The 22,379-nt window shown below is 39.5% G+C and overlaps 1 protein-coding gene across 6 annotated transcripts in view; it reads left to right on the forward strand.

Moving 5' to 3' along the window:
• VPS41 (VPS41 subunit of HOPS complex) overlaps positions 1–22,379 on the forward strand; it is a 230,393-nt gene that overhangs the window by 177,644 nt on the left and 30,370 nt on the right. For all 6 annotated transcript variants that reach the window (XR_008383629.1, XR_008383626.1, XR_008383627.1 and 3 more), the window contains 5 exons: positions 7,080–7,207; positions 8,538–8,682; positions 12,767–12,808; positions 12,945–12,995; positions 15,280–15,417. Coding sequence is in view for 2 of the 6 variants with exons in the window: in XM_053608791.1 (XP_053464766.1) it covers positions 7,080–7,207; positions 8,538–8,682; positions 12,767–12,808; positions 12,945–12,995; positions 15,280–15,417 (504 nt within the window). In the remaining 4 variants the exon portion in view is untranslated. The remainder of the gene's footprint in view (positions 1–7,079; positions 7,208–8,537; positions 8,683–12,766; positions 12,809–12,944; positions 12,996–15,279; positions 15,418–22,379) is intronic.

A 22,379-nucleotide genomic window follows, 5' to 3' on the forward strand; every position in this document is an offset into this window, starting at 1 on the left:
TGCCTGGAGTTTTCTGCTGATTCTTCCTCATGAGTGATTTCTTTTATCTGTTTCCTTGCCCTAATTTTCCTTTCACTTCCTCTTGCTCTTTAAGTTCTTGTGCCTGTGGACTAAGGGTTACAGGACCAGAAGGGTGAGAAGGTTGAAGAGCAAAAAAGGGATGAAAGAAAGGAGGACCGAGTGATAAGAAAAAAAAGAAAGATAGAGAAAGGAGAGGGGGTGGGTATAAGGAATATTGACAAAAAGAAGAGAAGCACAGAAAGAGGGAGACAGGGCAATATAGGTGTACAGTAGGGTACTTTGACACAACCTTAAAAAACCCCACCTTCTGGGTGTGCCCAGTTGGGTGGTTCCCTTGAGGTCAGCAGCTCTTTGCTAACCTGATCAGACACAGTACCCCACCTCCACCAAGTAGAGAGGAAAGACAAAAATGCTATAAATCAAACCAAAACAAGCAAACAGAAAACTTTACAGGGATAAAATTGGGTGAAAAACCAAATGATAGCGGTAGAAACACTAGCAAAAATGAAGTTGTAGTTATTAAAAAAGGCAGCAATGGGAAATTATAATTAAACTAGAAAAATTGAGAAAGAAAAAGGGATCTGTATGGAAAAGATTGAAATTAAAAAACAAAAGAACATCAACAACGTCAAAATAAACAAACAAAAAAAAAACCAACCAAACAAAAAAAAAAAGAAAAAAATACACAACCAAAAAGAAAGCAGTTTGTATATGTTATTGAATGTTGTCTGGGCAACACGTCGTCTTCTGGGGTATGAGATGTTAGTCAGAGTTCTGATACGACTGGAGGCTGCTGATTTCTCAAACCCCAGCAGGTAGACAACCTAAATCTCTCTTCAGCCCACTTAAAAGGCACTTTGCACTTGTAAACTTGCTGAGCAGAAGCTTTCCCAGCTTTCTCGCTGGAATCACTGCTGAAGTGGCTATCCACTTACCCAGTGTGCCAAAACCGGTCTCACTCTGCCCCTGAGGGTTAGGGTTGCAAGGCGGCTCAGACCCCACCCTTAGGCTACTTGGTTGCTGGGTTACCAGCTCTGCGACCCTGAGGGCGGAGCTTGCCGGGGTAGATCACTGAACAGTGGTTCCGTGTGACCCACCGCCAAACACTATTAGCTCCGTGTGGCTCAGCGGCTCAGACTGGGGCCCTAGACAACGGCCAAAGTTCTCCGCACTCCCGCTCAGGCCTTCCCCAAGGCATTTCAACTCAGTGCCAAGTCCAAGGACATCAAAACAGTTCACAGGTAAGGCCTTTCTGGTTTGCAGACTCGCTGCTACTGAACTTACAGTTGTGGGCGGGTTTAGACGGATTGAACACACGCGACCACTTGCCGGTTTTCCACTGTTTTAGTCCTCCTCTTGGGGTCCAGAAGTCTCTCGCTGACTCCCTGTATCCCCATAGGAGTGATGATAGGCAGTTCCCACCAGCCAGAGATGCCTGGAGTCCTGTCTCCCCAGACTCACGGTGCCCAGATGCAAGGAAGCTGTTACTCGCCTGCCATCTTGCTCCGCCTCCAATGGGCTATCATTTTTTAAGTTTGTTCATTTAATACACATTTATTCAGAAAAACATCAGATTAGTGCCTGCTGTATTCCAGAAATGTGCCACCCGTAGTCATACAAATATGAGTGAAGTGATGCCCCTTCTGTCACACCCAAACATGCAAACCTGTGGTTCCCAGCTGGAGCTTATTTTTCCCCCAAGGAAACACATTTGGCAATGTCCAGAGACACTTTTGGTTGTTGGAGCTGGTGAGTTTGCCATGCTGATGTTTAGAGGGTAGTGTCAGGATGCTGCTGACATCCTGCAGTGTACAGGACAGGCCCTGCAACAGAGGAAGATCCATCTTTAGTTGTTCTGTTCGCCCTGATGTAAACTGGAGAATTATCTTATAATATACCAAGTACTCTAACAAAGCTATAAACAAAGTGTGGCAGGGACTCTGCCTTCTTCCCCCTCTATCCAGAGAAAACTGTAGTATTTCTGTTTCACAGGTTCTAGAAAAGGCTGGTAAGCTCTTTCTTCAAGCTGTGACTGGTGCCAGGAGTGTCCATAAACCAGGAGGACCTCAGCTGCTGTTCTCTAATTTTGCTGCATCTTCATGGTCTTTAATGAAAGTGGCAAAAAAATCTTTTGCTCCTTTGAAAGTTCTTGGGCTTAACCCACTGATAATTTTTCATTTTTCATTCTTTACAATGTGCTATGGATGGTCATTGCCTTCTTGTATTTTGGTGTCGTGGTGATTCACAAGTTTCTCTTTCCAACAAGAATATGAGATGGCTTGCAAGAAGGATAGTACGTGGAATAGAAGGCAGTCAGACTAGAAGGGGATTGAGACAATGAACTCCTCTGTTCTGAGTGCCTGTGGACAAAACACTTTGTCAGCGTTCTTTCTTAACCAGAAACTAGATTTAATGAGAGGTAATATGGCAAACACTGCATTTTAATTGTGAGATGGTTTTCCGTCTTTAAGGTAGTGGTCCTTTACTCTAATCTGTTTTTGAACAATTGCTGTCAACCATGTGTTCCTGACTAAGTATGATATAAGCACCCAGATTCATGTATTACAATAAAATGTATTAACTTTTATAAGCCTGTATTGTTAGCATAGGGAGGGTCTAGGTGCTTTTGCATGAATTAAAATTTAACAAAATATTTCCTTAATAATTGCACATGCTAATGGGGGTAGTTTGTTTCTTCGTCTTCTCTTACTAACAGTATGTTGTAATGTAGTAATCCAGTCTACTCTAACCACACAGATCTGTTTCTTTCCAAATGTGTAAAGAAGATTTCATAGTAATGGTTTCTGTCATTGACAGCCTACTAATAGGCTAGAGGCATGGTTCCTGTTCATTTCCTATTCAGTTGCATTCAATATATCTTTATTTGGAACCTACCATTGTCTAGACCTGGGCTGAATGCTCAGTTGGATCCAAGGAAAAAACAAAAACACAGTCTTATTTATCCTTTACCAGGTTTCCGGGCTGTCTGCAGAGACCTTGTTCATAAGCTATAGAAAATAAGTACAGTGGAGCAGTGTGTTCTATAAGACATCAAGAAAGAGAAAGACCATTATTGGCCTTAATTACTGAAAAAGATATCTTCAGCAAAGACGTCCTCAAACTTCTTAAACAGGGGGCCAATTCACTGTCCCTCAGATGGTTGGAGGCCCGGACTATAGTTTAAAAAAAAAAAAAAAACTATGAACAAATTCCTATGCACACTGCACATATCTTATTTTGAAGTAAAACACAAAACGGGAACAAATACAATTCACACTGCCTCATGTGGCCCACGGGCTGCAGTTTGAGGACCCCTGGTCTAGTACATCCTTGGTACACAGAGGGGCCATCATAAATATTCCATCTTTGTACATCTTCCCAAAAGAAAGAGAATTATGAGTGTTCTGTGAACTTTATTTAGAAACACTCACGTGTGTTATACTTTTCCTATTTTTAAAGTAATATAATTAAAGCATAAAAAAATTTATTTTTATGATTATGTTACAGTTGTTTCACATGAGTCAGCTCTTATTTTTCAAGAAACAGTTTTGAGTCCTGTATCATTAAAGTTGCCTTACTGATTCATACTTCGGGAAGACTACTGACTGAGACTGACAGAAAGAAGCCAACTTAACCAAGGAGCTTGCAGATGTTTGCTCCTAAGTGTTTTAGGATATCTGCCTGGTCAGTGCAGATTAAGGAGGTTAAACATAATTTCATTTTAGTGTCATAAGATTTTATAATTTTTTTTTTTTTTTTTTTTTTTTTTTTTGAGACAGAGTCTCACTATGTCGCCCTTGGTAGAGTGCTGGTGTCACAGCTCACAGCAACCTCAAACTCTTGGGCTTAACTGATTCTCTTGCCTCAGCCTCCCAAGTAGCTGGGACTTCAGGTACCCACCACAGCACCCAGCTATCTTTTTGTTGTTGTTTAGCTGGCCTGGGCCAGGTTCCAACCCGCCAGCCCAGGTGTATGTGGCTGGTGCCCTAGCCATTGAGCTACAGGCACCAAGCCAAGATTTTATAAATATTTTATATCTTAGCTTCCTTTGTTCTTATCTTAATGTTTAATTTGAAAGAAGTTGTCTCATAATTGATGAAACAATTAACAACACTTTTGATCACATAATATGTGGATGAAAATTTTGTACTGCTAAACAGAGCCCTAAAGGTCAGATTGCAAAAAACAAACTGTATTTCTCTGGAATATTGACTGATTAATTATCTTTTGTTCCTAAAAAACATACAAAGTGATATGATTTTCTTAGAGATAATGATGCTTTGGAACTTGTTTGTATGGGGTTTCTAGTCATATGCATACAGCTTTGCCTATTACTTTGCAACAGCATACAGCTTTGCCTATTATTTTGCAACCTGGTAGAATTGTTTTAAATAGTTAAGCTTTAATATTAATGACAAGATTTATACATGTTTAAAGTGCAGAGATTTGTATGGCATTTCATTTAAAGAATACTCAGTAAACTTTACTTCCTATAATGGACACCAGGGTGTTCTGTAACCAGTTTATTCGATCGTAACAGCTCCCTGAAGACTGTGTCCTTTAATTATAATGACCACAGGGTTGATTTTTATCAATAGTTCTTAGGTAGCCCATTTATTCAAAGGTATATAAAACGAGTTAAGCAGAGAGAAACCCAATATGAAATGTAATACATGTTTATTTCAGATTATGGTGGGGTCATCCTGCTTTTATCACACACACAACCTGACTGGTAATTTGGTCTTACTTGGTGTTAGAAGTTGGCAGTACTGGGAGGCTGTTACATGGATGGGGGGAGAGAAAATGGGGCTAAGTTTCTTCTTTCCCCGAACAGTATTATTCTAGTGTAGGGGATACTGAGAGCTGCCAGTATTGGGTGGAAGTCTGCAGACTCTTTTATGTTCTATAGTCATAAGAAAACAGAAACTTGATTCAAAGTATCTTTTTCGTTCTACAAACATTTTAATGTTCTGATTAAATCCCTCCCCAAATCACTAAAGTATATTTCAGTAAAATTATTATGATAATAATATATAGAAAAGTTGCAGTTTAAATGGGAAATGTGTGGTCAGTTGTTCTAGTCTCTTACCATCCTTCCTAGGAGTTGCTTTAGTAGAAACTGGGCAGAACTTTACTGCAAACTATATTCCTCATTCTTTCAGGATTTTCTTACCAAGTCTTAGTACTTTACAGAAACCACTTCTATCAGACTGTTTTCATTTCTAAATATCATAAATAAATTAAGAATAGTTTATTAAAATTAATTGAGAATAGTTCATTAAAGTATTAGTAGAGTTATTCAATGTTAATAATATAATTTTTAAGTGATAGGGATCTTTTACGTCTCTGTGCTACCTTTCAAATACATTTTTTTCTTAAAAGTTGTCAAGGATCAGTAAGTAAACTGCTCCTCCGTACTTTGAGTTATAAAGTATGAGGGCTGACATCAAGAATCAGGAGGGCAGAGCCTAAGCAGGGCACTGGCCAAGAATCACATCGTGGGATCTGATGTTTCTGTCTGAAACACAATATTTGAGATCCAGATATAGCCAGGATAAGGACCAAGAGGGTAAGACCTGAGCCAGAGTCCTAAATCCCAACATGAAAAAGGGGCTAGGAGTCAGAGTGGAAGGAGAATAAAGATGACGATTTGCTAAAAGTGTTGAGTGCTCCACGTTCCACTGCTCTGTGGGAACTGCTCTGTCCCCAGCAGGGTGTGCAGTCATGCTGGCTGTGCAGTGCCCAGCTACACGGCCAGTGGAACCAACGGCCCAGACCTCAAGAGCATAGAAGGTGGTAGGGAAAGCAGCTGACTTGGATGTTATCTGTAAGATGTTTATCATCTAAATGGCACAGTTAGTCCACAAGGAGGATGGGCCAGTCAGACCTAACTTCCGCGTGGCAGTACTTTATAGAAGGAGCAGGAAACCTTTCTTAGTTACGCATTGCACAAATGAAAACTGAAGTTGCCACACCACCTGCTTAAATGTAAAATGGAGATGACAGTGCAGTAATTCTCTCTGCCACCCGTCATCATCTCCAAACCCAATCTGAAAACTAATGAAATGTTTATGAACCAAAGTTTTAATCATAAAATTATGTGGACTGTTATGTGAACTACTTTTAAGCATTGTTTAAACTATTTAGATTGTTCCAAGAATATAGGTAAAATCAAACTCAGTTCCTCCCACTGTACTCTCACGGCACAGAGTGCTCCTGGGGTCCTCTGTGAGCAAGCAAAGTGCTGCACCCCACTTGGAGTCATAAAACATGAGTGAAGGTTAAGCTGGTCAGCAGTGGGCAGTGATTTCATCAATCGTGCTTATGTAATGAAGCTTCCATTAAAATCTGGAAAGGGCTGGGCTGAGACAGCTGGATAGCTGAACACAGGCTCCTGAGAGTGACGTGCCCAAGAGGCTTGGAAGCTCCACATCTCATCCACATACCTCATCCTGTGCAGTTCTTCCATATGGCCGTTCATCTGTGTCCTTTGTAATATTCTTTGTAATAAACTGGTAAATGTAAGGAAAGTGTTTTCCTGAGTTCTATAAGTGCTCTAGCAAATTAGTCAAACCTAAGGAAGGGGTGTGGGGACCCCAATTTATAGCTGACCAGTCAGAAGTAAAGATGACAGCCTATTATTTGCATTTGGCACCTCTTGTGGGCATGCGCCCTCAGTCTGTGGGGGCTGATGCTGTCTGAGCAGGTGGTGTCAGAATCGGTCAGTTAGAGGATTCCCAGGTGAGAGCCCCACAGAACTGATTGCTTGCTTGGTATGTAGGGAAAACACCTGCTCACTCCCTGGATGTTGGGCGTGGGGCTAAGTGTCCCAACCCTCTAATTCTGCCTTGGTTTTCCTGGGACCAGCCCCATCCTGAAGCTGCTGAGGGCCTGCCAGCCACCACTCAGTTGTTGGCATATAAGCCTCCTTTGATGATTCCAAGGATTTTAGGAGTTGCATGCCGGGAAGGAAGACCTCAAGACCAAGTGTACATGTAATAATATCTCAATCACCATCTACTGAGGGAGTGTTCTTTCTGCTTTTCCCCTTGGTTTAGGGTTTTGCCACGTTGATCCATGAATGGCCTGGGGATCTGTATAACAATTCAGTAATAGTTCAAGCAGTTCGGGATCACCTGAAGAAAGACAGTCAGAATAAGACTTTGCTTAAAACCCTGGCAGACTTGTGAGTATGTTTTAGTGCTGCTTTCTCCATACCAATCTACCCTGAAAAGTTTTTCATACTTCAGATTTGGCAAACTCTGAATGGGAAGGATGCCTATTATACCATTTTCCTACATTCACTCCTAGTAAACATTTTTCATAAACCTCACATCAGCAACTTGAATGAAAAGACAATGTGTGAAACCACACGATTGTAATATGATCTGTTTCCCAGAGGAGAGGAGCCCTGCCCCTAGTGCCTGGGAGAGGCGGGTCAGGAAACAGAAGGGAGCAGGGTTTCAGACCAGTCAAGCATCACCCTTTCCCAGGGAGCGAGGCTCTGCATCCTGTTCTTGGTTCTTCAAGTCCATGAATCTCTCAAATGTCAGATTCTGTATCTCTTAAGATCACAGTTCCCTATGGGATGATTTTAAGATTTAATAAGATGTCATAATAGAGGACTAAACACAGTGCCTGACACTGAGTCACGGCTCAGGAAACGGCAGCTTGGTTCATGTTTTTCATATTTACTGGGCACTTTCAGGCTTGGTGCTGGGTGTACAGAAGTGAATGACACCTGCTGATGCTCTTGGGGAACAGAGAACCGCAGGGCTGTTCAAGGAAACCGTTTCCGTGTCAGCCCCTCTTAATCCCCTCACTTCAGACCACCCCTCTCCCGTTTTCTCATTCCTTTGCCCACGTCCATGAAAGGGACACCAGAATGGCCTGGAATTCAGGGCCGCGTTGGACTTTGCACAGAGGAGGTCCTGTTCGTGGCATACTGAGTAAGAGCCCCATCACTTCCTCTTGCGTCCACACGCCCCGTGGACCCTGCCGTACTCTTCATGTCCACTAACTGGGTTCAGTGTCGCTGGTGTTCAGGGGCTTAAAGTGAGCAACAACATTGTTCAACAGAAAAGCACACTTCAATTGTATACAACCTCCTTACAGACAAGCTTTTGGAATATAACACTTTTGTCAGGTGAATACTGCTTTTAAAAATTCTAACTGATTTTTCTATTACTAAAATTGGAAGTGTGTTCATTCTGGGCCACAGTTTCTTTGGTGTACAGGTTTCTGTAAAACTTCAGAAGCAGAGCCCCAAATAAAGGAACTTTTTATTACTTGAATAAATGTAAATTTGGGGAAATTTTGTTCCCATGGAAAGCAAAGTTCTGAGAATGGAATACTCAATTGGTCCGGTATAATTAAATCCCAAGGAATGTTTTTCTAAATCAAGTTGTGTTTTCTCTAAACAAGAGATTTTATTTTTATTATTGTGGAACATAAGCTATGTGTGTTTTAAATAGAGTGGTTGATGAGTATTAATGAAAAAATTTTGTTATTACCAGGTACACCTATGACAAAAACTATGGCAACGCACTGGAGATATACTTAACATTAAGACATAAAGACGTTTTCCAGTTGATTCACAAGCATAATCTTTTCAGTTCTATCAAGGATAAAATTGTTTTATTAATGGATTTTGATTCAGAGGTAAGGTACTCTTTCAGAACTGATATATTGTTTTCACTATTCCAAATTTTTAATGATTAGACATGTATCCAAATGCTGAATTGTGAATCAGTCACATAGCTCGGCTGTATGATGGTCATGCTCTGGTCCTCACTAGATTATGTTGATTAGATGATGTTGATTATTTTAGTAGTTGGCATTTAGGAATTTTAGTAGTTGGCATTTTGGCTTTCCTTGATGTTCTTTTTTTTGTAGAGACCGAGTCTTACCTCATGGCCCTCGGTAGAGTGCTGTGGCCCCACACAGCTCACAGCAACCTCCAACTCCTGGGCTTAAGGCGATTCTCCTGCCTCAGCCTCCCGAGTAGCGGGAGGCGCCCGCCACAACGCCCGGCTATTTTTTGGTTGCAGTTTGGCTGGGATCGGGCTTGAACCCGCCACCCTCGGCACATGGGGCCGGCGCCCTACCGACTGAGCCACAGGCGCCGCCGATGTTCTTATTCTATAAGAACAACTGTAACTTAAAGTGAAACTTTTAAAGTTGTGTGTATGTGAATTATTTTTGGTGAACAATATAATTCCTAGAAATAAAGAAACTAGGCTTGTGCTTTGGCTCATTTAACCCTCTTGGTCTATGTTCAAGAATTTAAAAGGTAAGTGTGCTTCTGTTTTGATTCACTTATTACTGTTTTTTTTTCACAGACCCAGCATGTGGTGTTTCCATTAGTCTTAGTTACTTCTCGGGTCTAGGACGTGTGGGATATGTGATTTTATTGTAGGACAAATTTGAATAGCAGGAGCAGATCCAAGCTTATAGCTCACAGGGGCTCTGTAAAGCCATACAAACTCCATGTGTGTATTCAGCGTAGCCCTGAAAGTCCTAGCCTCACAATCAGCTGAGAGGAGGGGATCAGGGGTATGCAAATGGGGTCAGAGGAAATCAAACTCTCACTCTTTGCAGACGACATAATCTTATACCTGGAAAACCCCAGGGACTCAACTACAAAGCTCTTACAAGTGATCAAGGAATATAGCAGTGTCTCAGGCTACAAAATCAATACTTACAAATCAGTAGCTTTTATATATACCAGCAATATTCAAACCAAAAATACAGTCAAGGACTCTGTTCTTCCAGAGTAGTGCCAAAGAAGATGAAATACCTGGGAATTTATCTAACAAGGGATGTAAAGGTCTCTATAATGAGAATTATGAAACCCTGAGGAAAAAAAATAGCAGATGATGTTAACAAATGGAAAAACATGCCATGCTTGTAGCTAGGGATAATCTACATTGTTAAAATGTCCATACTGCCCAAAGCCATCTACAGATTTAATGCAATCCCTATCAAAGCACCAATGTTAGACTTTAAAGAACTTGAAAAGATGGTACTATGTGGAATTGGAGAAAAACCACAATTACCCAATATATTACTTAGAAATAAAACAAATCTGGAGGCGTCACATTATCAGACTTCAGGTTATACTGCAAATCTATAGTGATCAAAATAGCGTGGTACTGGCACACAAATAGAGATGTATCTATGTGGACTGGAATAGAGAATCTAGAGATGAACCCAGCCACATATCATCATTTGATCTTTGATAAACCTAACAAAAACATACATTGGGGAAAAGATTCCCTACTCAACAAATGGTGGGCTAGCGACCTGTAGAAGACTCTAGATTCTCACTTTTTACCACTAATAAAAATTGATTCTCACTGGATAAAAGACGTAAATTTAAGACATAAAACTACAAAAATACTAGAAAAGAGTGCGGGGAAAATGCTTAAAGATAGTAGCCTGGGAAAGTATTTTATGAGGAGGACCCCCCCCCCGGAATTGAAGCAACACCAAAAATATGTTACTGGGCTCTGATCAAGCTAAAAGCAAACAGACAACCTTTAGAATGGGAGAAGATTTTTGCAGGTTATGATCCTGACAAAGGTCTGATGACTAGAATCTACCGAGAACTCAAATTATTATCAACAAGAAAAGAACAAACAACCCCATTTCTTTGTGGGCAAGAGACTTGAACAGAAACTTCTCTGAAGATGACAGGCACATGGCCTACAAACACATAAAAAATGATCATCATCATTAATCATCAGAGAAATGCAAATCAAAACCACTTTGAATTTCAAATTGTATATAAGACCAGCACATTGTACCCCACGATGCATTAATGTACACAGCTAACCGCTTTGAGATATCATCTAACTCCAGTAAGATTAGCCCACATCGCAAAGTCCCAAAACTGCCGACATTGGCGTGAATGTAGAGACAAGAGAACACTTCTACACTGTTGGTGGAATTGCAAACTAATACAGCTTTTTGGAAAGAAGTGTGGAGAATTCTCAAGGAACTAAAAGTTGACCTGCCATTTGATCCTGCAGTTCCTTGGTATCCAGACATTTGCACCAGAATGTTTATTGTGCAGCCCAATTCATAATTGCCAAGACATGGAAGCAACCCTAATGCTTATCAACCCATCAATGGATTAACCAATTGTGGCATTTATAGTACACGATGGAATACTATGCAGCTATAAAAAGATGGAGACTTTACATCTTTTGTGTTTACCTGGATGGAGCTGGAACACATTCTTTTTAGTAAAGTTATCTCAACAATGAAAAAGAAAGTATCCAATGTACTCAATACTTTTATGAAAGCAATATATAATCACTTAACACATTCATATGAATGATAAAACACAAATATAGTCCAGAGAGAAGGAAGAGAGAGTAGAGGGAGGGTATTTGGCAGAATCTCACCTAATGTGCTCAGTGCAAGGGTACATTTCAAAACAACTAAGAGTGTACCACAAAAAATAAGTGAGGTGATGGCTATGTTAATCATTTTGATGTAAGCATTCCACGTTGTATACAAACCATCACATGGTACCCCACAAATGTATAGTTGATTTAATAAAAATTAAATTTAAAAAAGGAATCTAATTACAAGTGCCAGTGATGGTAATAACAAGGTTCATAAAACACAGTGTTCTTATTCAAGAAACTGAAATTTTAGATAAATCAAAGAGTAGGACCCTGTGTTTCAATTATATTTTATATTAATCTCTGCAAATGTAAACTTCATTTAGATAGGAGCTAGATCTACCTCTTTTTCTCAAAGATTCTTTAACTCATTTTTAAAATACTGAATCAAGTCTTTAGGGACTACAGATCTATATAGAATTATGCAGTTCCAAGGACATTCATGTAGAGAGGCTGTGCCTCTGTGGGGGAAAATGATTAAAAGGATGAGATGCTAATACAGAATTTAATCACTTTTTCCTCATATCCAGTCTCCCTTGTGCTTAACCTCCCCTTTGCCCTCACCACATGTCTCTAAGGCTTAGTTTTGCATATGTAGCTGTGGGGAAAAAGATAAATGAGCTAAAACTAGTTGCTATTCAAGAGTACAAACTGAAGGTCAGTAATCTTGGAGTTTCCTGATGAAAAGATGAGTAACCTTAGGGATGCTCCGCTCCAACATCAAGTGTGGAGCAGACAGCTGGTGGCAGCAGAGTCCGGAGCAGGGCCCAGGTGTTCGGGGTGAGGCCCAGCCTCATGGGCTGTCTTCACACTACCTCTTGACATGAACTGTCTGATTTGTGTTTCCTGAATGTTAGTGGTGGTTAAAGTAAATTCTAGAAATCCACGAGCTTTATGTCATTACGAAACTTCAGCTGTCATTCCTTCCCTGGCCCTTACCCCTTCTCCACTAAGACCAACTCCCTATGTCTGGAATTTTAGAGGGAGGCTCAGTCCTGGTATAGGAAGGGAAGCTCATTACTGATAAAGACAACCAAGAGTCATATGAGAACTTGTGAAGATACCTATGTTCGGTCAAGATGTCTTGTGTTTGGTAAGTTACAGCAAGGCACCATTTTAGCAGTGTGCAAACACAGAGGCCTCAGACTGAGACACATTTGCAAATGCATTTCCTTATAAGTATCATTTTATGTAAGGGCCATTGTAAGGGCCTTCTTAACTATAAAGAATAAGCCCTCTACCTTTGACGGTGGCAGCACATACACGGCATTGTGTTTAGTCTTGTCTTCTCAAATAGAAGGTTTCAGTGACTGGCTCTTTCTTTGTTTCAGAAAGCTGTGGACATGCTTTTGGACAATGAAGATAAAATTTCAGTGAGTGTTTTTTGTTTTTATATGTGTTACCAGATCAATGTTTGGGACCATAAAAAAGAAAGATGTTTACGAGAAAATTTTGCAGCTGTGTTTATGTCCTCATAAGTCCGTGTTTAAATTTTTCTTTTTTCCCTAGATTAAAAAGGTAGTAGAAGAGTTAGAAGACAGGCCAGAGTTGCAACACGTGGTAAGTACAGCAGGCTCTGTCTTTTACCCTTTTGATTGAACAGTGGGTGAGTCACCTTTGAGTATTGCTGCAGGAGGTTAATACTCAAGACTGGAGGGTTGACCACAAACGTTATTCAATAATAACAAAAATGTGGCTTGTGCTATAAATCTGAGGAGAGATTAATTCCAGATCAGGCACTTGCACTTTGACTCACAATTGAATTGTGACGGAAAAAAGTTTTTAATCTATATATAACTATAATATATATACACATAATACAACGATATATAAAAATTATAATGAATATCTTTGTGTTACACTGTGCCTAGGAGTAATCACATTCCCTCTATAGTTAGCATTAAGTATAATCATGGCATAAATCAAAGCAAAAGCCAAGTGCCCAGTAGATACCAAGTTCTCTTTCCAAGGTAATAACATACAGAGAACATAATGTTCTATGTCTAGAACCACAGAGTTATTGTTAAAAAGTAGCACCCTATTTTTTGTTGTGGTTGTTCCTCACCTTGATAATAGCTAATCCCACATTTTTGTGTAGCTGGGTGGTTGTACCATTAAGGCACATTATTCTAGATTTCCTTGGGGGGCTACTTGGACTCTCTGTGTTGCATGATCATCGGGATATAGTAGGGGACAGTAGGTGTTTTCTATGTCCTGTAAAACTTATGCAAGAAAAAGCTTCAGTAGACAGGGATTATACCAGCAGGACTGGGGGCATCAATGACTGTACTTGAGTATCTTTGCCCATCTTCTTGCACCCCAGGAGGAGGCGTAGGGAATACCATTTTATTCAAAAGTCAGTTTTATGTGAGGCACCGTTTTATTCTCTTGCTTGGGGGCTGTTCAGATGCTATTCCCATATTGCCCATGATTGGAAATCTGAAGATTATCTGCTTACCCAAGCAAGGCTCCACTCTGCTGGCCTCCTTCCATTTATAAAGCAATGATTTCTGACCTACTTAAGCCACAAAACAGGATTACAGGCCGTAGCTATTTATGTGACATTGTAATCAGTCCAATGGTGAGATCGTGGCAGAGCCCACAGTGAAATGGCTCATCTTCCCTGCTGGGCAATGTATCATCTGTATAAATTTGATTTGGTAGAGGTGACAGAGCCTCCCTGTCCTGTTTGTGCTCTGGGAAACAGCACCGTGTATCCGAGCTCACACTGACCTGTTGCCAGGAGACGGCAGTGGTCCTCACCAGGCCTCAGCGTGGCAGATGGGTTCAGTCTGACTGCTTGTACTGCTCCATGTTGCCTCAGGGATATGTGAACTGTTAGTCCAGGGAGTGACTCTTTAAGGTGCATATGTCGTGCTTAGGCTTATTTGTGGCTATGTGCAATGGCTCACTCATTTACAATCACAGCTTCAAGAGCAGGCTGATGCTCTGTGTTTATAACAAACCAATCCACTCGGATACAGCCACTCAAAGGTGTGACTGCACTGTGTGCGTTCAGTATGATTAAGTCTCTCTGCCTTCAGTAAGTTGTGAGGGTTTTGCTTACATTTAATTTTAACACTGAGCACTGTTTTCTAATATCTGAGTATGATATTGACAGACTTAATCTTCTCTGTGAACAGAAAGTCAATTACTTATTTCCTTAGAAGTCCATTAACTTTTTCAGACAGCTTGGGTAAGGAATCAGTTTTGAAAATTGAGAACACCCATATTCTTCTTGATTTTTACTTTTTATTTTTGCTTTTGATGTCACTGGTGTAGGCAACATTTCATTTTAATAAAGAACAAAGCGGAGAGTGTGGAATGTATGAGACTTAATTTAGTGCCTGCTACTTGAGTTTTCAAGAACATATGCTAAACCCATGACTCTACCCCCTTTTATGTAAAAGAAGAGAATTTGTATAATGTAGGAGGACCCCTTATCATTTTATTTCTTCTCTGAAGCAGATGATGATGACCATATTAACAACTAGCATTAACGTTTCTGGAGAGCCTAGTGTATGCTACATATGGTTCTCAGTGGTTTACAAAAGGCCACTGATTTACAACAACCCAAGGGGGATTATGGCAGAAAAAGAAGCTGAGACACAGGAAAGGTAGTGATTTGCAAAAGGTCCCATTGTTGCTAAGTGGGAAGGCCCATCTGGAGAGAGTGTCAGAATCCCCTTCCCTTCCTTTCCACACCTCCATCACCTGGAGGTTTTTCCCACAGACTACTTCTCCCCCAGCCTCTCCATGGGGGCTGTGTAGAACTAAAAGTAACAATGCGACCCAGTTACTGATTTCCTTATTTTAATATTCATTCAGTATTTGTTCCTTTTAGTACTTGCATAAGCTTTTCAAGAGAGACCATCATAAGGGGCAGCGCTACCATGAGAAACAGATCAGTCTTTATGCGGAATACGATCGCCCAAATTTGCTTCCCTTTCTCCGAGATAGCACCCACTGCCCTCTTGAAAAGGTAAGGTATGACTCCCACACTGTGCACTTCAGGTAAAGAGGTTGTCGTTACTGGTGAGCGGTTTGCCGTTCTTCCCCTCCTATCTCTGCTCATCCTTCCCTATCAAAGGTGAAGACTATTAGTCTCAAAGCAGTAGGTTTTGCCAGGAATTTATGATGAGGAAAGGTGGTCTTTCAGATTAAATTTTGAAGAGGAGCTCAAACATTTCTGTGACAGGCTTAACTGGAAGAAAGGTTTAATCCAGGATCTAGAATTTAATCAATCATCAAGCACAACTGATAAGATTTGGAGTCCATTTCCCAGGATCAGAGTGGCCTCTGTGTCAGAGCCTGGGAGGAAGACAGTCTCTGCAAAGCCAGAAGCCTAATTCTTGCTAGAGTCAGGAATTAAGTTTGATAAACCAAGATCATAGCATAGGTCCTGCACTTTATCTGCTTGCTTGCTTTTCTTTCTTTCTTTCTTTTTCCTTTCTTTTTATTCTTTCATTTCTTTCTTGGTCTCACTTTGATGCCCAGGCTGGAGTGCAGTGATACAGTCATAGGTCACTGCAGCCTTGAACTCCTGGGCTCAAGCAGTCCTCCTGCCTCAGCCTCCTGAGTAGCTAGGACTACAGGTGTGCACCAGCTAATTTTTTTTTTTTTTTTAATTTTTGTACAAGACAGGGTCTCCTGTGTTACCTGGGATGGTGTTATACTCCTGGCCTCAAGCGATCCTTCCTCCTCTGCATTCCAAAGTGCTGAATTATAGGCTCCACCACCCAGACCTGTCTGCTTTAAATATCTGCCTTCTGTGTTTCTGTATTTCTCTGGCACACTACACTCAGTTATAATTATCTGTGTTCTGGTCTCTCTTTCTCACTTTTCTGTAAATTCTTCAAAGACAAGGGGTTTGTCTTATTCATTTTAGTAAGCCACTATACATTAGATATTTACTAAATATTTGCTGCATCATGGGTGAATAAATAAATAATGTATATAAGGTCTTGGGGCTAAATATAGACCAGTAGGTTTTATGAGACTGCTATTTCAAAATAAACTGCATTACTGTGTATTTGCTGACAACTGGGCAGTCTTTGTTTTTGTTTGTTTTTATTAACTCATAACCATGTACATGGATGCATTTATGGGGCTCAGTGTACTGATTTGATATACAATGGAAATGCTTACATTGAACTGATTAACACATCCATCACAATTATACTCTTTACTTAATAGTTTCGAATGTACCATTGCATCATGTACCCTCTCTCCTCCCGCCTCCCCTCTCCCCTCCCCTCTCTCTCCTCTTCCCTTCTACTTTCTGGACTATAGTTAGGTTTTCCCATTCATATGAATGTGTAGTGATTATATATTGATTTCATAGTAGTATTGAGTACATTGGATACTTTGTTTTCCATTCTTGAGATAGTTTACTAAGAAGAACATGTTTCAACTCTATCCAGGTAAACATAAAAGATGTGAAGTCTACATCCTTTTTTATGGCTGCATAGTATTCCATGGTGTACATATACCACAATTAGTTAATCCATTCATGGGTTGATGGGCACTCGGGCTGTTTCCATGTCTTGGCTATTACGAATTGGGCTGCAGTAAACATTCTGGTGTAAATGTCTTTGTTGGGTACTCTTTAAGGCCAATGGTATTATTTCCCACAGTTCTTGAAACAACCTAGTACTATTTAACATCTATAAATATTTTACTAAATTTAGATGGCCAGATAAATACTTTTTACTCAGCTGTGTTTATAAACAAAATTTTTAAAAAACATATCTGACTCATAAGAGATATGTGTAAAGAACTTGATTAATAACACAGTTTATGCACATTTACAAGTTTTATAGTTGCTTCTTTAGCCCATCCGATTAATTGTAAATGTATGAGATTTATGACAAACCAATTTCAGCTCAGTGGATATTTAATGTCTATAGTTAAGGAAAAAAATCTTACCTGCGTATTAACTTACAAAAAACCTTTTAACATTTTACATTTAGGCCCCTAAGACATTTTCTGAAGAATAAACATCATCTTGCTCTCTTCTTCTCTCACCACGGGACCTTGTGGTCTGGCAGTAGAGTGAGAGTCTCATCCTTTAGCAGTGCCCCTTCGTTTGCATCTCACTTTTTGGGGGAAATGTCATATGTTTGCAGAGAGGATGTGACTTCTCAGACAGAGCCGTCCCCGTGGACGTGGTTTACAGCTGTCCTGGGCTCGTTCTGCTCATCAACTCAGCACAGGTGCGGAGATACCGCCCAGACTCCAGTGCACTCATGTCACTCACACACGTGCAGCCCACCTGGTTTGCAATTTCCTGGTCCAGTAGAACTCAGTGGAAGACACCCCCTCTCTGGCCAGTAGGAGAGCAGCAGACCCCAGGCTGCGTGTGGGAACTTCTAGTACATACACCCGGCTGAGAACCTTCCTTCCTGGCCCACTAAAAACTACAAATTATAAAAGGACTCAACACAAGCATACCAAGGCCAGTTATATTAGAAATATAGTTTGTTTTTAAATATATCTCATGTTTCCCACTGAATGAGAATCTTGAACAACATGGATTAGAGATCGTACTGACAGAAACAGACCATTATAAAATAATCAAGTCAGTAATCCACATTTTTAAAATACCCTAAGTGGGCTTTCGTATTTCAGTTTATATAGAATTATTCATAAGAGATTGTCTAGTTATCAAGATCTTCTGTTCATACGTCATAAGTACCTTCTTTAAGACAGTTTTGGGGATGTCATACTTATGACATATGAACTCCTGAAGGCTCTCATTCCTTTTTCCTTAAAAATAAAAATTATATATACACTTAATCTTAGAAACTAATTTATTTTATGAATACTTGCCACATGAAAAAGCTATCACATGTACCAGTTCATGAATGACAAAGTAGATTTCCCCATTAAATGAACCCGGACATGCTGGCAGTGACATGAAGGTTGTGGACACAGACAGAAAATGTGGGGTCCTCCTTTCCTGAACATAAAATTCAGAGCTTTATCCTTCTAATGCCCCTCTCCTCCAAAGAAGTCCTCTGCTTCTCAGAAGTTTATAGGGTATTTAGTCCTAGGTACAAGAAGTTTTTTTGTTGTTTTTATTTTAAATGAGAAATATTTAGGGGTTCAAAGGTATTAACCAGATCATGTTTATCCACTATTGCTTCTAATTTACTTCTGGCAAAACGTCACCTGAATCTTTCTCATTTATGGTTTTTTACCTTTGTTGAGATTGGGTAATTGCTAAGAGGAAGGGTGATTTTAAATTGCCAGCTGGTTGAAATCTTCAAGAGTCCAGGTCAACTTTATTTTGAATTAATTGAAATCCCGCAATAAGTAGTAGTTGGCCAGAAATTTTGCAGATGGTTTTAGCAATGCCTGAGTCACAGCTGAAGGTGCACCTGTCACCCTGATAGTGCTCATCATACCCATTAGGTAGGGTTTTTTATTCTCCTTCTGTCCTCCTCAGTTCATTTCCACTAAGTTTTACTTCCCTCTGTCCACAAGTGTGCTCATTAGTTTGCTCCAATATAATAGCCAGTGCCTGTGGTGTTTGTTTTTCCATTCTTGAGATACTTCACTTAGGAGAATGGCCTCCGGGTCCAGCCACATTGTCACAGAAGGTATTTATTCATCATTTTTATGGCCAAGTAGTACTCCATGGTGTGTGTCTTTGTATACATTTTACTAATCCACTTATGAATTGATGGGCACTGGGTTGATTCCACGTTTGTGCAATTGTGAATTGTAATGCAATAAACATTCAAGTGCAGGTGTCTTTTGATGAAAAGTCTTATTTTCCATTGTGTAAATACCTAGTGGTGGGATTGCTGGACCAAGTGGTAAAGTCTACTTTAATTCTTTTAGTTCTTTGACAAATCTCCATACTGTTTTCCATAGAAGTTGTACTAATTTGCAGTCCCACCAGCAGTGTGTAAACGTTCCTTTCACTCTGTATCTATGCCAGCATCTGTTGTTTTGGACTCTATAATAAAAGCCATTCTTTTTGTGGTAAGGTGATATCTTGTTGTGGTTTTAATTTGCATTTTCCTGCTAATTAGTGATGGAGAGCATTTTTCATATGTTTATTGGTCATTTGTCTTTCTTTTGAGAAGCTTCTGTTCATGTCTTTTGCCAGCTTTTGTAATGGGGTTGTTTGTTTTTTCTTGCTGATTTGCCTGAGTTCTTTGTAAATTCTCCTTGGTAGCCCTTTATTGAAAGTCTGGCTTGTAGATATTTTCTCCTGCTCTGAGGGTTGTCTGCTTCTTGTGTTGATTATTTCCTTCACTGTGCAGACTTTTTAGTTTAAACAAATCTAATTTATTTGTATTAGTTATTGCCATTGGGGTCTTAGACGCTTCTTAGTCCATTTCCTCTGTGCCCCCCCAAGTTTGTGCCCAGAGAGGTTTTCTTAATATTCGTGGATGATGTTTTGTATTTCTGTGATATTAGTTGTGATGTCACTTTTTTCATTGCTGATTAATCTTATTTCCGGTCCTTTCTCTTCTGTTCTTGGTTAATCTAGGAAGAGGTCTGTTGATTTTATTTATCTTTTCCAGAAACCAACTTTTGTTTTGTTAATCCTTGGTATTTCTGTTTTATTTTTCAATTCATTTATTTCTGCTCTGACTTTCATTATTTCTTTCCTTTTGCTGGTATGGGTTTTATTTGTTCTTCCTTTTCTAGTTTCTTGAGGGGGGACATTAGGTTGTTTATTGTGGTCTTTTTGTGTTTTGATATAGGCATATAAGTCTATGAACTTTCCCCTGAGGAATGCTTTTACTGCAGTCACATAGATTTTGATAGCTTGTGTCCCCTTTGTTATTCAGTTCAAAGAATGTTTTTCATATCCATCTCAATTTCATTCTTGACCCAATCATTGTTCAGCAGCAGGTTATTTAATTCCTGTGACTGTGTATAGGTAAGAGTGTTTCTCTTGCGATTGTTTGCCAGTTTTATGGTGCAGTGGTCTGAGGAGATATACGGTACAATTTCAGTGTTTTTGAATGTGTTCTGACCTGTTTTGTGACCTCAAATATGAGCAATCCATGTAACCTAAAACATTTGTATCCCCTTAATATTTTAAAATTATTAAAAAGACAAATTGGGAAAGCATTGGCAATCCATAAAAGGTATGAAGTATGTATTTATAATATAATACAAACATTTGCAAAAGAACTTAAACAAGAAAGTCCCAATTCAAAAATGGCCTGTGTTCACAAAAGAAATGGAATGCTGGATGATTTTATGAAAATGTTTGAATTCACAAATGGAAATCTGTTGGTAAAAGTGACCTATCATTTTTACCTAACAAATGGGTAACTTATTTCATTTTTTTCTAGTAAATTGGGGAATATTAGTAATACTATAAGGGTATGGAGAATCCACCTAGTGATAGCATGAATTCTCACAGTCTTTATTTTGGCATTCACGAAATAGATATCAAAACTGAATCAGAAATTTCTCTTCTAGAAATTTGTCTCAAGGAACTATTGGGTTAAATACAGGAATACGTGTACACAGAGCTTCATTCACTGAACCATTGTTTAAGAGAATAGAAAACTAGAAACAACCTCCATATTGATAAGCAGAGGACTGGCTGCATGCATTCTCGAGCACCTTCCCTTCATTTGAAGGAATTATCTGCCAAAAACCTTTAAAATTAATGTTTATCTGGCTGGACATGGTGGGGTGGTTCACACCTGCAATCCTAGCACTTTGGGAGGCTGAGGCGAGTAGATTGCTTGAGCTCAAGAGTTTGAGACCAGCCTGAACAAGAGCGAGAATAGCTAGGTGTTGTGGCTGGCGCCTATAGTCCCAGCTACTGGGGAGGCTGAGGCAGGAGAGTGATTTGGGCCTAAGAATCTGAAGTTGCTGTGAGCAACAGCACTCTACAGAGGGCAACAAAGTGAGACTCTTTAAAAAAAAAATTTTTTTTTCTGTATTTCATGAAATGGAAATATCTTTCTGAAATTCAATTGAATAAAAGACCCAGATGCAGGGCATGAGTTAGAGGATGACCCTTTACATAAATTAGCAGGATAACTACGTGTGTAGATGGAACTGCAGAAAGACTGAGTATTCACGAACGTATCAGTAGTGGTTGCCTCTGGGTGACGGTACTTGAATTTTAGAAAAAAATTTATACATAAAAATTAAAATGTTTGATACATGAAAAAGAAATTTCGTAGAGATCCTGACATTACATCAGAAGCCCTTTAGAGACACAGTTATCAAAGACCAGAGTTCAGGATTTAAAATCACCACAACTCGTAAATTCCAAAAGTAATCCTGAGCTTTTACAAACTTGTTCATCCTAAAGAAGATAGTGTTTTTTTAGAAATATATAACATCTGTAACAATCTTAAAAAATTAAAATTCTTTGTATTTCTGTTGTGTTTACATGTGATGTTTCTGTGTTTTCATGCACTGTTCTAGTCAGTCTCTACAAAAGTGCTTTTAGGTCAGTAGTTATTTTATATACGATAAGCTGAAAGAAAGCCTAAAATCTAGGGCTAGTAAATTGAGGGACCAAGACTTAGAACTTGATCTCTTAACTTTAGACCCCTTATTCTTTCCATGACGGGAAAGAATCATTTTTTATATTTAAAAAGTTAATTAAGATAATAACAGATAAGGCATTTCCTAATATTGCAAGAATCGTGAAAGACATAAATATTAAAAACAGTTAAACTATCCTTTCTTCTGTAATTTACAGGTGAGTTTTCAGTGGGCAAGTCCAGTTTGCTTGTGCCTAGGGTAGTTAAAAGCAGAGTATCAGCTTTATTGCTTTGGCAGGTTTATGCCTGAATCTATATGATCTCTCTCACATCCAATAGCATTCACAAGGGGGCAGTATTTATGAATTTTGAAGAATAAACTTGGGAGACAACAAAGTTCATAGATTTTCAATAAGAAATTTAAAGAAGAGATTGGATAAAGGATGACAAGGTCGAGGCTAGG

Source organism: Nycticebus coucang, chromosome 11, assembly GCF_027406575.1.
Source record: "Nycticebus coucang isolate mNycCou1 chromosome 11, mNycCou1.pri, whole genome shotgun sequence".
NCBI classification, from domain to species: Eukaryota; Metazoa; Chordata; class Mammalia; order Primates; family Lorisidae; genus Nycticebus; species Nycticebus coucang.